At 37.1% G+C, this 22,094-nt stretch overlaps 1 protein-coding gene across 1 annotated transcript in view; it reads left to right on the forward strand.

Moving 5' to 3' along the window:
• Positions 1-22,094, forward strand: part of RORB (RAR related orphan receptor B) — a 188,749-nt gene that overhangs the window by 112,807 nt on the left and 53,848 nt on the right. Inside the window, exon 2 of the mRNA XM_001144112.7 lies at positions 20,084-20,169. Coding sequence (XP_001144112.3) covers positions 20,084-20,169 — 86 coding nt within the window. The remainder of the gene's footprint in view (positions 1-20,083; positions 20,170-22,094) is intronic.

Here is a 22,094-nt window from a genome sequence, read left to right on the forward strand (position 1 = left end):
CCAAAATTTCTTGCTAAATTAGTCTGATGTAAATCTCTTGGGAATCAGATATTTTTTAAAAAGCTCCCCAAGTGATTTTAACATGCAGCCAACTTTTGAGAAACGTGTAGAGAAAAATAACAGAGATTTTTGTAGAGAAAAATAACAGAGATTTTTAAAGTATGGAACACTTTCTATTCTCCACTAAAATAGTATCCTGGTAATGGTTCAAAGTTATTGAATGTTTATTATGTGCCCAGGGCTGGACTGAATGCTTTGCAGGAATTATCTCACTTTAAATTCTTCAAATATTCTCTATGCAAAATTAAATTAAATTAATACCTAAATTCCTAATACCATCATCTTGAGGGTAAGAATTTGAACGTATTAATTTGGGTGAGATGCACACGTTCAGACCATAGCATCACCATTTTACAGATGATGAAACTGAAACATCTGAAAATTAACTTATCCAGACTACACAGTTAGTGAGTAACAGAGCTGTTTATTAAATCTAGCTCTTTCTGACTAGAAAACCCATGGTGTAAACCAGCAGTTCTGAAACATGAGCATGCCTCAGAACCATCCAGAAAGCTAGTGAACACATCGATTGTTGAGCTCAGTCCCCAGAGTCTCTGATTCAGTAGGTCTGGAATGGTATCTAAGAATCTACATGTTTAACAAGTTCCCAGTGATGCCGCTGACTTTGCTGGTCTGGGGACTACACTTTTCAAGAACCTCCGTGGGATGGTTTCTATAAAATCAAGCTATTTTTTATGACATTTCTTCTATTTAAGGGGATTTATCCCTCATTTCCCCCTGAATCTTGGCAGCTGTGGGTGGTTGGAGAACTTTTCTGTCCCCCTAGCATAATGTCTTCTGATACTAGGGACAGTTGTAAGCACTACGTTAGTGTGAAAAGGGCATAATAGCTGCTGCCTACTGTGAGATGGGGTCAAGGGAGAGCTACCCAGGGGAGAAATCAACTCCCCCTTGCCTCTAAAGCTAAGCTCCCTTAACCAGAGAAAATGAAATCTACCAACAGGACAGAAACAGACCTAAACCATTGGGACAACAATTCAAAGTGACAATTAAATGCCAGATCAAGGGGATGAAGGGACAGGTTGTATATTAAGGGAAAACAGGAAATGAAGAGAAGATTTTTGTTTCAACTTCCTTGTTCCTACACTTAGAACCAACTATGATTAAATAAAGAACAAAAAGAGGCAAGTGTTTTTCTTTTTAAACTATCTCTCATCCCCACTAAACATCAGCAAGCAAGGAAGCAAACATATCCCAAAGATGAGCCATCGATGTAAAACACAAGTTAGGGGAAATCATGAGAGTAGGCGGTGAGACTCCTATATGGTCCCCCAGTGTTGAGTCAAGCAACTAGTGTGTATTCACCCATTGATCAACTCCATTCTTGGTTTGTTTGTTTGTTTGTTTTTGAGATGGAGTTTCGCTATTGTTGCCCAGGCTGAAGTGCAATGGCAATCTTGGCTCACCGCAACCTCCACCTCCCAGGCTCAAGCGATTCTCCTCCCTGAGCCTCCTGAGGAGCTGAGATTATAGGCACCCACCACCATGGCTGGCTAACTTTTTTGTATTTTTAGTAGAGACAATGTTTCACCATATTGGCCAGGCTGGTCTTGAACTCCTGACCTCAGGTGATCAGCCCACCTCGGCCTCCCAAAGTGCTGGGATTGCAGGCATGAGCCACCATGCCCAGGCAACTCCATTCATTTTACTGAATCCTTATGTTAGACACTGGGAGACACACAAAGAGAGGGTTTTATGCCTAAGGAGCTTATAGTCAAGGTGAAAGAGAAGCATATAAACAGGATTATTGAAGAGTACCAGGACCAAATGAGTGGTGGGGACATAGGATCCCAGGGTAAGCAGAAATTACTGTGGGTAAATGGTCAGGGGACACTTTGCAAACGTGGTGGGAGTTGAGCTGGGTCTTCAGAATTAGGGTAGGTGTGGGTAATTGGAGCAGAGTGGAGGGAGGCTGTCAGGAAGTTCAAGGAGGAGATAGAGGTGGCATGAAAAGGCAGAGAAGTGAGGCATTCGGGATGGCTCAGGTGAATGGATGGCTTTGACCTAGGATCACAGGTGAGTGCCTGAAGACAGAGCTGGCCCGGGTTGTAGAAAGGTAGGCCAAGGAGGAGCTTGGGTTTGTTTTGTGGAACCTAGAGGGCTGAAAAGTTTTTGATAAGGAAGGTGATGTGATAAAACTGAAACTTTATAGACATACTAGCCATCCTCCTTCTTTCCTGAACACACGCTAGATCCACCCCTCCTATCTGAGCTCCTATCTCCAACTCTGCCCTTTGTTTCTAGGCGACAAGCATACTCTGTGCTATTAATTCTCCTTTGATTCTCTTTTGTACCCATTTCCTGGTTGCGAGAGCGGGAGCTGGATTTTTATCAAGGCTCAGTAGACATAAAGATGTATAAGTTTCTACCCCTAATACTTGGCTTTTAGCACCCTATGAATGGTGCCTATTAATTTCATTTACTCAAGTTAATATTTAATAACCTTGAAGTAGTTCACAGGGAACAATTCTGTCTACAATTTGAACTATAACACATCAGATATTTGGTATCCCCCAGATCGATTTGCTTTCTGACAAAAAAAAAAGAAGTTCTTAAATGGTTTTCTTACTTATCCTCATTACCTACAGATCTTCTAAGTTAGAATTTTATTTCTTGTAAAATACAGAAAAATAACAATTACAATGAAAACAATCAAATAGGATTAAATCCACAGGATTTAAATACACACTGGACTGTGAGCTTCATCACATTTATTTCCAAGTACAAATGGTAGTAATTACTTATGAATTAATTAATAAATATTGAAAGAATGAATGATAACCAGAGTCAACAGCCAAAATGCATATTTCCACGATGAACAAAGGCATGAAGATTCATATTGAACTATGTTTACTGAATTCCCAGTGTGTTTCAGACACAATATTAAGCACTTTCACATTTACTCCTTTTATGACTTAATGAGTGTTACAATCTGATTTCAGACATGAGTAGCCTGAGGTACAAATAGTTAAGTAATTTACCCAAGAAGTGACAACCAGATGTGTTAACTTAAAGCCCAAGGTTCTTTGCTAAAGTTTTTACCAAATGTATCTAATCGTAACAAATACCTAAGTGCTTATGACTATAGGTTCCCAGACCCCTCCTCAGATTCTGACTCAGTAGTTGCTGGGGTTAGGAATGTACGCCATATGTCTCCGGTGATTCTGAGGACCATTCCAAGGGTCTTCAGTCCCTGCTGCCCATTAGAATTACTTTAGAAGTGTTTAAAATTCCAGATGCCTTGGCCCCCCACCAAACAAATCAATGAAAGTAAGAAGGAAATTCCTGGACATCAATATTTTTAAGCTCTCTGGGTTATTCCAATGGGCATCCACAGCTGAGAACCACTAAGTTCAGCTCTACCATGCCGAAAATAATCTTGAATGGATTTCCCAGCCTCCTCTCCACCCCTTGCCTTTCTCCCCATCAAAAAGCAGTTCTACTACAATGTAAGCCAGGGAAAAGTGGAGATGTTTAAGAGAAGACAGGAATAAAAGGAGGATTAACAAACCATTTGCTTTCTGTTCCTGTGTTAATTCACTTCAGATAATGGCATCCAGCTGCATCTACGCTGCTTTAAAGGCCATGATTTTATTATTTTTATGGCTGTGTAGTATTTCATGGTGTATGTGTACCATATTTTATTTATTCAAGCCACCATTGATGGGCATCTGGGCTGATTGCATGTTTTTGCTATTGTGAATAAAGCTGTGATGAACACATGGGTGCATGTGTCTTTGGTAGAATGATTTGTTTTCCTTTGGGTATATACCCAATAATGGGATTGCTGGGTTGAATGACAGTACTGTTTGAAGTTGAGAAATATCCACCCGCTTTCCACAGTGGCTGAACTAATTTACACTCCACCAACTTATATAAGGTTGCGTGTGCATAGACTTGTTCTGAAAAAAAAGCAAGGAAATATCAGTGGGTAACTCAGTGGGGTAGTACGGAGGGCTGAGGGTTGGGCTAACACAAAGAGATTAAAATTTCCCCTTTATACCTTTGTGTATGTTATGATTTGTTTAATATTCAAATATCACTTTTTTAAATTAAAAGACAACCTCTTTTTTTAAAAAAAAAACCCATTTGTCATAATAGTGTATTGTATTTTCTACTAAATGAGTAGATTATAGTTGCTCTTGGCACAAGGAGGAATGGGTAATTATGTGAGATGATGGATATGTTAATTTATTCCACTATAGTAACCATTTTACTATGTACAATACATGTGTCCTAGAACATCATGTTGTATATTTTAAATATACATAATAAAATTTATTTTTAAAAAAATAAGAAAAGGTTTGTGATAAGTGATTAGTGGAAAGAAATCAAGAGCTGTCAAAGGTGGTAGGGGATGAGAAGAGCAAAGAGAAAGATCTGAGATTCATCATGCAAGCAACTGAGCAACTCTAAGTAAAGTTAAATAAAGCTAATACATATGTAGGCATTTTGCTTTCATATAAAGAACATATTTTGTTCCCATGGAAGTTAACGCAATTTTTACCTATTCATATATTTATCCTTCCTAGCAAGGATCAGAAATTTCTGTCTTTGTTTCTTCATCATTCTTACAAGTGGGAGCACCAGGGCACACTGGGGAAATGAAGTCACTTTAGACTTCAGGTGTGGGGCCCGGTGAGGTCACCTGGTGTTAAGTCTCTACACTGGTGCTCAGGCTCTCTTGCTGCTGCTGCTCCTGTTAGGTGTGCATATTTTCTTAGACTATAAACTGCTCCTATGCTGTATTAACTACTTCATAGACAACTGTAATCCAATATTTGACAGAATAGGAACATGGTAACACCTTGATGCGATCCTTCATCCAAAATAATTTGAGACAAACTAATTCTGAAGAAAATTTATGTTGTACTTTTATAGTCACAGGGATAACTTTTGTTACATGCCATATGCATATCGAATCTGTTTCCAAAAGGATGAAAACAAAGGGGAATTTAAGCACAGAAATTATATGTATCTATATAATTTGGGGGTGGGAACATCTTGAAGTTGCTGATTGCTATTAAGCAAATGCTGCATTCTTTAGCAAATAAGTAGCATCAAAAAGAAAAACCAATATTCTCCCTCCCACCTTCTGCGCCTGAGCCAGCCTTTCACCCTTACTTAATGAAATGGAGCCGTTGGTGCCTTTAACTCCTCTTTCATTTAATCTCATTAATGCAGCCTGTTGGGATTGAAGTTGTGGGTTAACGCAGGGGCAGTCTTCAGACCTCCCCAGTGAAAAGTGTCATATTTTTCAGTTAGACTTTTAATTGCTACGTCAAAATGTGTGAGAACCAGCTCAAAACTAAAGCTGACGCCACTGGTGAGTTTTACATTTTCTTCTCTCTTCTGACATTTAGCTGTATGGACCATCCTCCAGGCAAGGAAGTAAGCATTTATAAGCTCTCAGCAAAATAAATTGATAGCTAGGTGTGGGGACAACAAAATATTTTCTGACTCAGGAATGTATATAATAAAACAAGTCACTCAGGCTTAATTTCACACTGGAGAAGATATTTATATATAAATACTGTCATATCCTGGAGTGAACTACCAAATGCATAAGTTTCAAGATTAAATTCAAGTCGTTATCCACCACATTATACTAACATTAGGTTAATCGTATGAACATCCTTCTCACAGTTTTGTAGCTTTGATTTTGGTCATCAGCATTGCTATCATGTTGATTTTATTTTTCTAAGTTTAAAAAAAATCTATTTGATTTATATATATGATACCAGATGCTTTATCATATGTAAGAAATATATTTTCAAACATAATAGCTATTTGGTTGAATGATTATTAACTATGAGGTGAATTACATTTGAGTTTTTCTCCTAAATTTTTTACAAGTTAGTGCATAATTCTCTAGACACATATTATCTCATAATATAGGCAAATTTGGAGCACTTGTTTTAAGAATATTTCAGGGTAAAATGATTTATTGTAATTTCCTTGCTAGTACTAGATAGCAATGCACAACAGTTGGAAATATTAAAATGAAAATTGATATAATTGTTTCAAATAATATAAACACTGCATTGTTCAAAAAATTTCCTGATCAAACTAAACTCCTTTAAATATATAAACTCAGAATCACATCTTTCCACAATGCTTATAGCTTCCTGGTGCTTGTATTTGTAGGAAAAAAAGTAGATACTGTTTCTGTGCAATTACCAATTTCAAAATATATGCATTTAAAGATTTTATTGGTGAAATAAGCTATTACCAGCAGATTGCATTTCTGACATCAATGGAGTCTTTAAGTAACTATTTATCCTTGCTACTGACAGATTTACTCAGGATATTGTTGCTGCTGTTGTTCAGAAATTAATAACACTAGACATACTAACGTCTATGTACTTAATCCTCTTTGGGTCTGAATCACAATAAGCAGGGGCTCACAGGTGAACAGAAATGTTTCTTTCTCCTCTGATTTTGTGTTTAAAAAACATGAAGTTACCTTCTACTGTAAAATTACATAAAACATAGTGGCCGATTTTAGGGGTTTATGTGCACACACACACACACACACACAATTCACTTTTTAAATGAACTATATGAACAAATGTGTTTTTACATTTTGCAAAGAGAACCAGATATTTCTCTTTCTCCACTTAAATTTTAGTGGAATTAAAATGAATAGCCCAAATTAAAGCTGTAGCTTTAAAAAAAAAAAAGTTCCTACGGTAGAATACCTGGTGCTAGGCTTAGTAATTCCTAGTTTTCAGTAATCTCTTTCTCGTCTAATATTCCCACCACCCGCCCCCCCGCAAAAAAACTCTGCCTCTTTAGAAGTAATTCAAATGTCTAAAAAATGGAAAAGAAATTTTTTGTACCAATTCAATTTACATGGTAGCATCAAAATGCCCTTGCTACAAATTAACGTATAAGAAACACAGCTAACAAATGGAACAACCGTAAGTATCTCCATTCAAATATTAGTATAGATCTCCAAAAGATCTTTAGATTGTTCTACTTGTTAAAAAAGCAATTTGAAAGATGGAAATTTGTTAAAGTGAAATTTGAAAATTATAATGTTATTTCTCACTACTTTTTGTGGCAATTATACAGAGTGATGTTGTCTCTGGGAATAAGGGACAGTCGACATGTTCATACAACAACTTCACCAGCTTACATAAACACCGAATAAAGCTGTTAGGGATTAGGTGCAGCATGCTGGATCTGATGCGCTCAAATATAAGATATCTCGGGTCCCATAATATTTAGGATTATGCTGGTAATCTCTTTAGAGAAAGTGTGCAGTATCAGCAGAACAGGCGCTTCAGTCTTTGAGGGAGCTATTCACTAATTCTACATTTGTTGGGTGACTAAGCCTCCACCTCAGTCCCACACTGACACCGGGCCTTTGTGACATTTCGCGTAGGGTGAAATTATAAGAGGGAGCTTCTAGAGTGACGTTCTAAATTATCATTTTGCTCCTGAAGCAATTTCTGGTGTGGTGTGCAAATGAGAATACTTTCCTTTAAATTCTGTATGTCTCCTTTTCAAAAAGGCCACCTGGGTAAAGACAAACTAAACTCAAACATGCCTTTCTCTAACCTCTAAAGTCATTCTTATCTCTAGAGATGAAATAAGAACTAAAATTATCTCTTTAATTCTATAATTTCCTTTTAATTCAAGATTCAATTCTGAAGCAATGGAGGCTAAATTGCAAATTTGCTGGAACATAAATTATATAACAACATAATATTCAGTGCAGAAATTGACAATATATTTAGTCATTGTAGCATCATCTATGTTCAAAAAAATCAAAGCTCTTGTAGATAATCCAAACAATCACACACACACGCACACACACACGCGCACACACACACACACATGCCTATAAATACCTCACCTATATTCTATAGTTTGTGTATGTAAGTATTTGGGGCATCAGTGGCTAAAGGCACATTAAAAATCAAAAGTGTCTGCAAACGTGAAAAAGGGACAAATAACAATACAGGCAAATTGTTAAGATGTTATGAACCAGTTAAATAAAGTTACTATTAGATTAGGAAGAGAAATGTTAGTAGAATACTAACATTCTAATCTTACATGGACATTGTCTCAGTGTGGGGTGATAGTCCACTCACATACCTCATGAGAAGATATGATGTCACTTTTATTTTACCAGGTTTCTTTTTTCTAAAACAAAGACATTGAAATTGGTTCTGATCACTATATTTTAGAACATAGCCTCCTTCTTTTCTCTGCCGTCCTGGCTCGTCTCTTTTTTTAACACACTCAAGAGATTTAGTCTTTCTTTGCCACCAACCAGAAAAAGACATGTTTTACTTATTTTCAAACTCTCTGAACAAGTGCTGAGAACTTCAGGAATGGTCTCTACTGCATCTATCAATGAACACAATGAGAAACAGCGTGTATGCTTTCTACACCAAACTTTAGTTACTTGACTTTTGCTCGTGTGTGTGTGTATATGTGTGTGTGTGTATATTGTGGGGGGTGGAAGGCCAAAGGTTATTGTCCCAACCTTTGAATTGTCTGACTCCAAGTAGATAATTTAATGGCTTTATATTTATATTTAACAAGCATGCATTGAATCCTTGGTCTTTTCAAGTATTCTGGAAAATAATGCAATATAGGAATTGCATCTCAGAATACAGTGAATAATACTTGGTTGAACTATATGAAATTGGCAATATTAACATTTTTTGCACAAAAAGGTGGCAATTTCATATGATTCGACTTGATATATGATTAGTGACTACAGATTAAGGCATGACTGATAATTCTGGAAGCATTCTGCTACTAGTTACTTTTCATTTAACCCCATTAACTAAGTCTCCAAAATAAACAAGTAATCTGAAATTATGTTCTTGTTATTAGATTTTCCTTTTTCACTCTTCAACCACCAACTTTAAGATTGCCCTTTCCCATTGCTATTTACTATTTGAAACTTGCTCACTTTCCAAGACCTGGCTCAAAAGCCACCTCAGCACCAAACCTTCCCAGCTTCCCCCAGTTCATATTAACATCGTCTTCTTCCAGGTTTATTTAGCAGTCACCTGTCTGCCCTGCATTCAGGTGATGTAAACATGTGTGGCTGTAGAATTATAGTATTCATTGTGAAGACAGAAACTTGGTTTTGCACATAACTGTGACCTAAAATAAGTAGATGTTGGCTGAGTTGTTTTTCTTATTTTTTGAGTTGGAGTCTTACTCTGTCGCCCAGGCTGGAGTGCAGTGGCGCGATCTTGGCTCACTGCAACCTCTGCCTCCCAGGTTCAAGCGATTCTCCTGCCTCAGCCTCCTGAGTAGCTGGGATTACAGGTGTGCACCACCATGCCCGGCTAATTTTTGTATTTTTAGTAGAGACAGGGTTTCACCATGTTGGTCAGGCTGGTTTCATACTCCTGACCTCATGATCCGCCCACCTCAGCCTCCCAAAGTGCTGGAATTACAGGAGTTGGTTGTTCTTAGGATGAAGGGCTGTTGAATTTTGTCGAAGACCTTTTCTGGATCTATTGAGATAATCATGTGGTTTTTGTCTTTGGTTCTGTTTATATACTGGATTACATTTATTGATTTGTGTATGCTGAACCAGCCTTGCATCCCAGGGATGCAGCCAACTTGATCATGGTGGATAAGCTTTTTGATGTGCTGCTGGATTCGGTTTGCCAGTATTTTATTGAGGATTTTTGCATCGATGTTCATCAGGGATATTGGTCTAAAATTCTCTTTTTTTTGCTGTGTCTCTGCCAGGCTTTGGTATCAGGATGATGCTGGCCTCATAAAATGAGTTAGGGAGGATTTCCTCTTTTTCTATTGATTGGAGTAGTTTCAGAAGGAATGGTACCAGCTCCTTTTTGTACCTCTGGTAGAATTCAGCTGTGAATCCGTCTGGTCCTGGACTTTTTTTGGTTGGGAGGCTATTAATTACGGCCTCAATTTCAGAGCCTGTTATTGGTCTATTCAGGGATTCAACTTCTTCCTGGTTTAGTCTTGGGAGGGTGTATGTGTCGAGGAATTTGTCCATTTCTTCTAGATGTTCTAGTTTATTTGCGTAGAGGTGTTTATAGTATTCTCTGATGGTAGTTTGCATTTCTGTGGGATCGGTGGTGATATCCATTTTATCATTTTTTATTGTGTCTATTTGATTCTTCTCTCTTTTCTTCTTTATTAGTCTTGCTAGCAGTCTATCAATTTCGTTGATCTTTTCAAAAAAACCAGCTCCTGGATTCACTGATTTTTTTGAAGGGTTTTTTTGTGTCTCTATTTCCTTCAGTTCTGCTCTGATTTTAGTTATTTCTTGCCTTCTGCTAGCTTTTGAATGTGTTTGCTCTTGCTTCTCTAGTTCTTTTAATTGTGATGTTAGGATGTCAATTTTAGATCTTTCCTGCTTTCTCTTGTGGGCATTTAGTCCTATAAATTTCCCTCTACACACTGCTTTAAATGTGTCCCAGAGATTCTGGTATGTTGTGTCTTTGTTCTCATTGGTTTCAAAGAACATCTTTATTTCTGCCTTCATTTCGTTATGTACCCAGTAGTCATTCAGGAGCAGGTTGTTCAGTTTCCATGTAGTTGAGCAGTGGGAGTTGGTTGTTCTTAAAGTACTCCTTACTTGTCTTTGCTGGACCCTCTCAGATGCTCCTCACTATCTCCAGCAAAAGAAGCACCTCTGTGCAATTCACTTTTTTGAAAAATTAATAAACATTTTTAGCACCACTTTAGATTTACAAAATAATTGAGCAAATAGTACATAGAGTTCTGTGCACTCACCAACCCCCCAGACACAATTTCCTCTATTGTTATTTTGCATAAGTATGGCATACTTGTTACAATTATAAACCAATACTGATACATTATTATTAACCATTTATTCTTTGTGTTGTACTATTCTATAGGTTTTGACAAATCTGTAATGATGTGTATCTGTCATTACAGTATTGTACAGAAGAGTTTCACTTCCCTAACAATTCCCTGCCCTTCACCCCTTCATCCTCTTCCTCCACTCCAAACCCATGGCAACTAGTGATTTTTTAAATTATCTTTGTAGTTTTGCCCTTTGAAAAATATTATGTAGCTGGAATCAAACTGTCTTGTTTCACTCAGTAATATCCATTTAAGTTTCCAACATATATTTTCGTGGCTTAATAGCTCTTTTTATATTGCCAAATAATATTTCAAAGCACAAATGTACCACAGTTGGTTTGTCTGTTCACCTGTTGAAGGACATCTTAGTTGTTTCCAGTTTTGGGTAATTATGAATGAAGTTGCCATAAATATTTGTGTGCACGTTGTCATGTGGACATAAGTTTTCAGTTCAGTGGTAAATACCTAGGCACACAATTGTTAGGTGGTTTGGTAAGACTATGGGTAGCTTTGTAAGAAACTGTCAAACTGCCTTCCAAAGTGGGTGTACCATTTTGCATTCCTAGCAGCAATAAGCAAACATTCCATTTGTTCTGTATCCTCTCCAGCATTTGGCATTATCAGTTTTTTAAGTAGGTTTATAGTGGCACCTCATTGCTTTTAATTTGCAATTCCTTAATGACATATGATATTCAGCATCTTTTCATATGCTTATTTTCCATTCATAAATCTTCTTTGGTTAAGTGTCTATTCAGATATTTTGCCACTTTTTGAATTTTAAGAGCACTTTGTATATTTTGGATTCAAGTACTTTATTACATACATGTTTCACAATATTTTCTCCCAGTCCTGACGTCTCTCCATTCTCTTAATGCAATTTTATTTTTAACATAGAAAAGTTGTATTTTTTTTTCATTTTCTGAAACGATATATTTTGCTCTTTTTGAATTATTCTCCAAGGAATAAACTCTGCCTGGTCATTCTAAATTATCTCTGAGACCTGGTTTTGTGGTGTGCCCCATCCCTGTCCTTCAGTGAAGGTGATGCTGTGTAATCACGAGCTTCCTGTTGAAGGTTTAAACTAAATGTAGGCTAGAGAAAGGGGTTTAGAAAAAAAATAAGGAACTAAAGACAGACGAGTTTTATTTACTGAAGCAAATAATTCTGTTTCTTCTTTTCATAACTGGATAAAATGAGCTATCAAGTAGAGTACATGTCTTCATATAGAGAGCGAGAAATAAATAAAGTTCTCTTCACAGAGAGGAGAGGTTTGGGAATGGAGATCCTGAGGGGTAAATTATAGAATGTATTGCTTTCCTCTTTTTTAGAACCTCTGAAATGTTATCGTGTATATGAATCACAGAGATGCTGTTACAACCCAGATTCTTTTTTTTTTTTTTTTTTTTTTTTTTGAGACAGAGTCTCGGTCTGTCGCCCAGGCCGGAGTGCAGTGATGTGATCTCAGCTCACTGCAACCTCCACCTCCCGAGTTCAAGCGATTCTTCTGCCCTAGCCTCCCGAGTAGCTGGGACTACAGGTGCGCACCACCACACCCAGCTAATTTTTGTATTTTTAGTAGAGACAGGGTTTCACCATGTTGGCCAGGATGGTCTCGATCTCTTAACCTGGTAATCCACCCGCCTCAGCCTCCCAACATGCTGGGATTACAGGCATGAGCCACCGTGCCCAGCCACAACCCAGATTCTTATAGGCCCAGGGTAGGAGCAAAATGCTGCATGTCTATCAGGCACCCAGGGAAGGCCAATGCTACTGGTCAGGGACCACACTTTGAGTCAGCAAGTCTCAGGACAGCACACAACAGATGAGAGGAATGCCATAAATATCCATCATGACCATTGAACTCCGTGTTAACTAATCTGCCTCAATGAGACAGGACAGCTTTTCACATGTTGGATTTCCAGAACTACCGTGAATAGCCAAAATGAGTTCATTGCTTGGTTTCAAAAAACTGCTTGATCTCCCTTACCTTTATCAAAAGAAGTACCATTCAATTTTTAAAATAGAAAAACTGTATGGTTTTTAACCGTTTCGAGAGAGCCTTTGTCAGTACTGAGTATCCAAGGAGCAAGCTAGTAGCCACAACCGCAAGAGTGAGTGTACAGAAGAGGGAGGTGCCATTACCAAACATTGCTAGAATGCGGAGAAAATGTGGGTGCAGGTAACAATCATTAAATCTGCAAAGGAAGCCTGGTACACTGGGTGTTAATTACAGTAACGCAAGATATTTCTGGAATATGCTGTGTTCTCTTTTTTCTGCCTTGTCAATTAGTGGCCAGAGTTTTCTCTCTTTTTTTTTTTTTTATTTTCTTCTAATCTTTCAATTATCCTACTGCCTTTATAATCCAAAGGAAATGCCTAAAAGGCAAAAGCAGAGACCACTTTTCCAGAATCCAGGGAAATTTAAAATTCCATCAGTTCTTACAGTTGCTAAAACTGTGGCTACCTGGACATCACAGAACAGTGCTTCTCAAACTCGAATGCTAGCCTCGGGATCTCATTCTAAAGCAAATTCTGATTCAGCTGGTCTTGAGTGAGTCGTGGTAGTCTGCAGTTTTACCATGATCCCCGGAGATGCCAGTGCCACTGTTCTGTGGACCACACCTTGAGTGGTCGAAAAGACATTCACTCAACCTGAATAACGTCGGGTCCCACACACAAGTTATCCCATTATAATTAAAATGTTGACAGGAAAATATGAATTTAATGGGAATTAATTCCTAAAGTATGAGTTCAAAGCCGCTACAACTTATAAAGTGATTTACTTTGTTTACAAGGGGAATATTTAACTTATCAGTATTTTCTCTTAATGATTATACTAATTGCTGTCGTTATTTGTTGGTCTCATGTTCTGTTGTTTCAGTCCTCTGGGGAGTGAGCAAACACTTCAGGGGTAAATGTTCATATGTAAGATAAATCAGCCTCTATTGTGATAATCCTACACATGATGCCTTTGAAAATGATCTTCTTTTGTCATTATCATATGGTAGTAATTTTTTTCTTAATCTAACTTTCGATGATAAATGGTATAGGGAATTAAAATAATATAAAGCCAAATGTATCTTTAAGTTATTTAGGAGCTATCAGCCATTGGAACAGAAAACTCACACAGCCCACCACCCAGAGTATTACAGAGAAGACCCCAGATGCTGATAGACGTGAGAGTGTTATAGTAGAAATTAGAGTGCACTGAATTTCATGCACCATATTGTATATTTAGACAGGAAGCTGATGTTGAGATGCACTCTGCACTGATGAGATACACATGGGCACAATCCAATAACAGGAATCTTTTAGAATCACCACCTTCTAGCATGGTATAGCAGCCGAAGTTCAAGACTTTTATATTTGTCCTCTGAGGATCTTATTTTTCCAAGATCCTATCCCATCCCAACCTTGGGGCTACTGTCTGATGAATCACAGTTACAGTGGAACTGGTTCCCAGGGATACCTGCTGCATCACAGACCTTTGGCTTTGTTATTAGGTGACATCAGAATATTTTGTACCTAATAGAGATAGATACTTATCAGTCTGCCAGTGAGAGAGGGAAAGAGTACAAACAGAGATTTTTAACTTGGATTTGTCGCAGATGGTAGATGAGATACAATTTGGGTAGATGAGATACAACTTGGGCTACTGAGACCATCTGCAAAAGGATTTTTAACCAAAATAGTCATCTTTATTGGAAATTTCTACATGTGTAAATTGTGCTTTACTCAGACATTAAGAGATTTAATTGCACTGCCCACTTTTAGCATAACTGTAAAATTATGGGAAACAGAAGCTAACAGGTGAATCCAATGTCCTAGAATGTAGTCTGTGTCTAGGAATACAGTGTCCGGTGTCCAGGAATCATAGCCGGGTCAGATGTCCTTAAGGCAAAAAAAAAAAAAGAAAGAGAGCAGAAAACAAAGATGCTACAAGTATAGCCCCAAACCAAAAGTGAGAAAACAGAGAGAATTCCTGGTGACTCTTTAAAATGTTCAGATCTGGCCTGTCCCTGGGTTTTTCCACCTTCACAGGTGATTTATGTGGTAGAGAAAATTCCTAGCTAATAACTTAACTCATTTAATTCCCAATGGGTGCCTCATCATATACAAGAATCACTTGGGGGCCTTTTCCAAAATATATATCCCCCACAATCTCTGGTTCATTCTCTTTATCCCAAATATGAAAAATCAGACCCAGCATGGTGGCTCATGCCTATAATTCCAGCCCTTTGGGAGGGCAAGGCAAGCGGATCACTTGGGGCCAGAAGTTAGAGACCAGCCTGGACAACATAGCAAGAGTCTGTCCCTACAAAAAATGTAAAAATTAGCCAGGCATGGTGGTGCACACCCACAGTCCCAGATACTCAGGAGGCTGAGATGGGAGTATCCCCTGAGTCTGGGGATTTGAGGCTGCAGTGAGCTACAATAACACTGCACTCCAGCCTAGATGACAAAGTGAGACCCTGTCTCAAAAAAAATTAATATTGCTTATTGCCTCTTTTATAAGAAGGAGTATATCAAATCTCGTGGTTGTACTGAAATAAATAAAACACTTAGAACCACTACTTCAAGGAGTTATAAAAATTCTCCTTTAGACACCATAGAAAACAAAGTATGATCTTGTCCCTCTCTTCAATGGATTTAAAATGCCCAGAATATAGGAATGGCCAAGTTGAATTGTAAGAGTTGGAATGGTGAGAATTGAGAGCCATAAGAACAAACACAGTAAAAATGTTACCTCCAACCAGAACGTACGTGAAAAGTCTGTTATTATTACCATTCTTAATGGATGCTTTTAAGAGTTAAGGTATTTTGTTGAATCAATGTGATGCATTTTCTAGTTAACTCATTAGCTGGATTAGTTTATATAATCTTAACACCTGCTGTTACTAGCGGAGGTTCTGAGGGGGCAGAACTAAAAATGTGTGTGTTTTGACACGCAGGAAGAAGTGAAAACATGGTAGTTTTGTGCAAAGTTGTGGCAGGGAACTCTAAACAAAGAAGGGGTTTTCAGGGGGAGCTCGGGGGAGAGAATTGCCATCTTCAAAGAGGGAGAGAAATTTTGTTTATTCCATAATTGTTGAATAGGATCTGCCTGCCAGATCACTAGATAGTAAACTAATTGTACTTCATCAATTGTTCTAATATAAAGTAAAGCAGCAAATTATTTTAAATCTTTCATGACACTCTTTGACACTGTCATAATATTGTTTCAAAAAAGATAAAATTATATAGCATTGATTTTATAAACAAAAATATTAATTAATACATAACATTTTAACTATAGTCTCCACAAAGGATTACCAATAGAAAAATATAATTGAAATGAATATCTAAGAAATTGAAAAAATGAAAAATGAATAAACCTCACTCAAGCCATCTCTCAGGGCATTTCAGTTCCTCTAAGTTTGTCTCTTAGGGAATACTATTGTTGAATAAATCCATGAGTCAAGCAAAATACAAAGGTCAAACTCTTTCTTCAGTTTCCTTCTATAACCTTCATTGTAACAGCTGGTGAGGTCCAAACAACCAAATCCTCCCAAGATGTTCAGTTGGAAACCGTAGTCAACAGCATGTCACTAGATCTGTATTCACTGCAAGACAATTCCACAAGAGCCCATGCCTGTTATAGTGGCAAGATATTGAGAAATGGCAGGCATTGGAGAAATAATGGGATTGTTGTTCTAATCAGTTTGTGAAATGCTGTCTGGAAGATGTGCTTTATAAAACACATAGTATAGACCGGGCATGGTGGCTCACACCTGTAATCCCAGCACTTTGGGAGGCCAAAGCAGGCAGATCACAAAGTCAGGAGATTGAGACCATCCTGGCCAACATGGTGAAACCCCGCCTCTACTAAAAATACAAAAATTAGCTGGGCATGGTGGCGCACACCTGTGGTCCCACCTACTGGGGAGGCTGAGGCGGGAGAATCGCTTGAACCGGGGAGGCGGAGGTTGCAGTGAGCTGAGATCGCGCCACTCCACTCCAGCCTGGCAACAGAGCAAGACTCCATCTCAAAAAAAAAAAAAAAAAAGTATAAACTATAAAGCTGCAGCTCAGAAGCAGTTTATTTCCTTACATGAGAGAAAATGAAAAGAATTAGTATTTTAAATGACTTAAATTTACCTCTACCTATCATAAACCTCAGATGATTTATTATATTGCAATAAGTTAAAATGGTCACAGATTTCCAAACTGATAACCCCTTTCCACACACAGCTGTACACATATACCATTTTAAGTGACTTATTTCTCTTTAAAAATGTTGTTAAGATGTTTATAGTTCTTCAGGATTACATGTTGAGCCTGGATTATAAATATGTATAAATATGCAGATGCTCTATCAAATGTTCCTTATCTCATTTGTATTTCCAAAGTTGTGTAAGATAACCTCTGTGGCTTTCAAAAACATCTTGTCACACCCCAGGGGGCAAATTATCTCTATTTTCATTTCCTTTAAAGTTAGATCATTTTATAATTAAGAACTTATAGAAGCAGATTCTCCCCACGTGTAAGCTACTCCCTGGGGAGTAATTTATGCAAAGAGAACCTTTGACTTAATATTATATAAGCTAAAAACTATACAATGGATAACTGAGATTTTTAGTCAATTTTGTAATCGTTATAAAAATCCAACATTTGAAAGGTTATTGCTAAAAAAAAAAACCATAGTACAAATGACTTGCTGTGTCATTTATTAGATTATTTTTAAATGAAAAGATCTTTGATAAAGGAATAATAATGTGGCTTGTCATATTTTGTGTCCAAAAGTTTTAGAAAACCAGTTAACAATAATGATTGATGTGATGATGATGATGATAATGAAGACTAACATTTCCTAGCTCTTCAGCATTGTACAAGGTGCTTCTACATAAAATATCTGTTTGATCCTCACAAATCTATGAAGTTTGTCAGTTAAGCTTTATAAACTAGAAAACATAAGATCAGATATTTTATCTTGGCCGTGGCTCCAATCATTAACAGATTAAGGACTGGAGTCCAGAAGGACAGAATAGAATAACATCAAATCTCATATTTTTCTCCTATCACAAAATCTTGAAAACAAATACTAGCTCGTGTAATCTAAAAGCTAAAATAAAAAGAAATGAATAGAAATGTGTACTTAGTCTCATAAGTATTTTAGAGGTGACTTTGTCTCTTCTTTTTTTTATCATTAGCTCTTTAGCTGGAGCTATTGGAGTAATATAGGAATTTAAAACTGTAATCTTATTTTGTCTGTGTGGAAGTCAGAGAATGGTTACTGAATGAAGTATCAGGATATTTAGCTAATTTCTGGTTGTCAATTCCCAAATCACCTCAAAAGCAGAACTTAACCTGGATCCTCAATTTTTTCACATGAAAAATAGGCACACAACACTGAGGTTTTTTTGCTTACAAAGATGATTTGAAATTTCTGTGAAATATTTACTTTTTTAAAAATTCAATGTACTGCCCTAAAGCTAAGTATTGTCTTTTTTTAAAAATGTAAAATAATAAGAAAAAGAGGGCAATGTCTTGCATTTATTTGTTTTGTATATGCAAGAGTGAGAAACTGTAGAAAAGCATCCAAGTGGCAGATTGATATACAAAGCATTTTGAAGTATATTTTGCATAATTATTTTAAATTGGAAGAGGAAATAGCAGATCTTCTAGTGTGTATAATTTTAACAACTCTTAGAATACTATCAGACATAGGAATCACTACATTCTAAATAAATTTTGTCTCATGGATCCATCCATAACCTGTGTGCTGATTATTTAAAATCATCTTACCAAGAGGTTCTATATACAGGACTTTACACCAAATTGCACACATAGAAAATAGAAATCCCATGCCCCACCATATTCCACCAAAGTAACTGCCTTACCAACAACCCCATTTCTGTCCAACTTACTACCTTATCTCAGCCTCTTGGCTAGGAAACTAGGAGTCACCTTTGACTCTTCGTTTCCATATCGGTTCCCTTTTTTAATCATATAATCTAGCTTCTGCCTTTGAACCATCTTTCTATTTACATCTTCCTCTCCATTTATCCTACCACTTATGTAATAAGCCATGTTTTTATTTCCTAACACCCAAGTTAGAAGTAATCTTTAGTTGGTCTTCTGCTTGTTTATGGGTAGCCTGCCAAACTCACCTTTCTAAGGTGAGTTACTTTGATCGTTTCTTTACCCTGTTCACTTCGTTGATTCCTTATGGCCAGTGAGATCAGATGAAAACCTCTCTGCCTAACCCCAGGAACTCCATAATCTGGCATCAACCCTCTAGCCAATCATCTGACCTAAATTTACATTATAGCCAAGTTATTGTCTCAATGATCACAATCCACAATCATCCCAGGCCTCCAATCTTTTTTCATTTCCCTTCTGCCAACAGAAATGCCCTTTGCCTTTCCCTTCGGCCTAATTAAATCCTGCACGATCTTCAGAATCAACAAAAATGCCTTCATCTCCAATGAAACTATTTCAGTTTGTATTGAATTCATATTTAGTACCCTCATAATTTATCCTGATTTCTCCATGTATTAATTTCATTTTATTAATTAGATTATTAGTATCATTAGCATATGTTATCCTCCATCAATAGCCTTTATTATTTTAGAGAATATATACAGCATGCTCAGTAAATATTGGACTGATTTATTATTGACATTTTTGTAAGTAAACATCCAGCCACACAATGTATAAAGCTACCATGCACTGCTCCCTCCCAGAGTTTTGCTTTATTTATGTATTTATTTTAAATATCACTGAGGTAAGGCCATGTGAAAGATCTCAGTAACTTAATGTTTCAAGTGCAAAATAAGAAAAGAAAAGCCGTGGGTTCAAAGGCTTTTTGAGTCCCACTACTTTTAAGGTCAAATTCACAAAGGAGAAAACAGTGAATGCAAGACTGGAAAACTGGTTTCTGGTTGTATTTTTTTAGTTTGAGAAAAACGAAGCAAACTGTGGCAGAGAAATGTACTTTGTCTTAGAAGAAGCTTAGGACAGCCATGCAAATACTAATGGATGACTCCCACACCACCGCTCACACCCGAGTATTTTCAAATACAAACATCAAGGCAGAGATAGATGGGGAGAGAGATAGGAAGAGTGAAAGGAGAAAGAAAACTTCTGTATGCTCAAAATGTCTGTTTTCTCCTTTCAGCACAAATTGAAGTGATACCATGCAAAATTTGTGGCGATAAGTCCTCTGGGATCCACTACGGAGTCATCACATGTGAAGGCTGCAAGGTATGGGACTTTCATACAGCACGGTTCTGTATTTGCCTCGGGCATCTGTGTACCTCACAAGATGCGGTGACACCTTTTTAAGGAAGGCTGGCTAAAGGATCCTTCTGCCTGCTGCTGACATTCAGGAATTCTTGCGTGGTGGGTGGGAGGGTTGATTTTCTGTTCTTTTGCCTTTTACCTTTTTGTTATTGTCTAACTGGTCAGCAGCTCCTTAAAAATGGATGCGTATTTAAAACCTTGGATTATTCACATTTACAGAGATACAAACACTGACTCTTGCTGTTTTAGCAGTATTGTCTCCAGTAAATTCCAAGGCACTTATTACTATATGAAAAAACTAAAGGTTAAAATAAAGATTATAAACTAGTAGGTATATATTTAACTTTCTGCTTGAGAAAGAGGAAGTCAAGGTAACAGCTACAATATGCATATGGCCATCCTTTATTCTCATGTTACAGGAAAAAAAAAAAAGAAAAGAAAAGAAAACTGGAAGCATGGTATGTTAGAAGCCGACGAGATTAACTCTAAATCGACTAAAATTCACCTGCCCCCACCCACCTCTTCATTTTCCGATGAGGTCCTGAGGTATAAACAAGATTATGTCATCTGATCAACATCATTGATTCAGACAGTAAAGAACAGAGCATGGCCAAAAACATGGGGTTTTTCAGTCTCAATCCAGTGTTCCACTTCCAGACAGATTCCACTCATCCTTCCCGTGGCAAACTAATTCCTGTGAGCAAGCTGCTTTCTTAAATAAAGAGCTGGAGGAATAGCAGTAAACATAGACTTAATCTGAAATAAGAGAATGTTGAAATTTAACAGTAAGTTTTAATAATGAATCCTTAGAAGGAAAGAAAGTGAGTGTGAGAGACATAATAGCCAGGGGAAATCAAAACAGTTCTATAGCTAACGCTAAAGGACCATGTGTAACCAGAACAAATAAAATGCAGCCACAGTCTGGGAAGGAAAGGTAATATGCTGGTAAAGTTATTGGCAAGAACAATTATATTTTTGATCAAAGAAGCAAGCAAAGTGAATTATTCTTTTAAGGCCAGTAAACTGAAGGAAGTGTAGTACAGTCATAGAGTCTAAGATCTAATCTTAATCTTAAACAGGATTTCAAATATAAACAAGGCAAAACACACTGTAACTGTCAAATACTGGTACTGTGTGATAAATTGACAATGCCTTCCTAATGGTCTCAAAAAGGCATGAGTCTTGGAATTAAAACCGGAGTGAAGAAAAGAAAAAGAAATAAGTAAGAATAAAGTGGGAGAGGGAAGAAGAAGGAGCATGATATTAACGTACTAACCTGTCAACACACTGCTCTACTTTAAAGATGATTAGTGATAATCTATTTGTGAATATCGTGAGATGTTCTTCACATTCTGTTCCTCTGCAGATCTATAATTAAGAATTGCATGTTGTCCACTTTAATGCAATTTTTCAACTCATCAAGAATAAACAAGAAAACAAAATTATGTCAGCAATTTTTTACCCTCCTTGAATAAGTTATTACTTCCTCTAGGCAGATAGACAAATAGTTTTCTTCATAAACAGTAATAGTTTAGGAGTCAGAATCCTCTCCATTGAAAGTATTTCTACCATTCTATTGGCTTGTTATGCAATCTTGAGAGCTCTGGTTTACATAATATCTACTAAAACTGATTTTTAGATCAATATCAAAATGGAGATGTTTGGCATTTGATTGTATAAGCTCTATCTGAAAAATGTGTGATTTCAAAAGATGGGGATATGTTCAAGTTAAAAAGCAAAATATTTTAAACAGTAATTTCCAAAAAAATTTAACTAGTGCACAAATATAACCCAGCAAGCCAATAGCCAAGAACAAGTGTCATCTTTTCTATTTAAAGGAAGAATCCACAATCAAAGAAATTATGCTGTTATTATGAAGCATACTC

Source organism: Pan troglodytes, chromosome 11 (genome assembly GCF_028858775.2).
Source record: "Pan troglodytes isolate AG18354 chromosome 11, NHGRI_mPanTro3-v2.0_pri, whole genome shotgun sequence".
Taxonomy (NCBI): Eukaryota; Metazoa; Chordata; class Mammalia; order Primates; family Hominidae; genus Pan; species Pan troglodytes.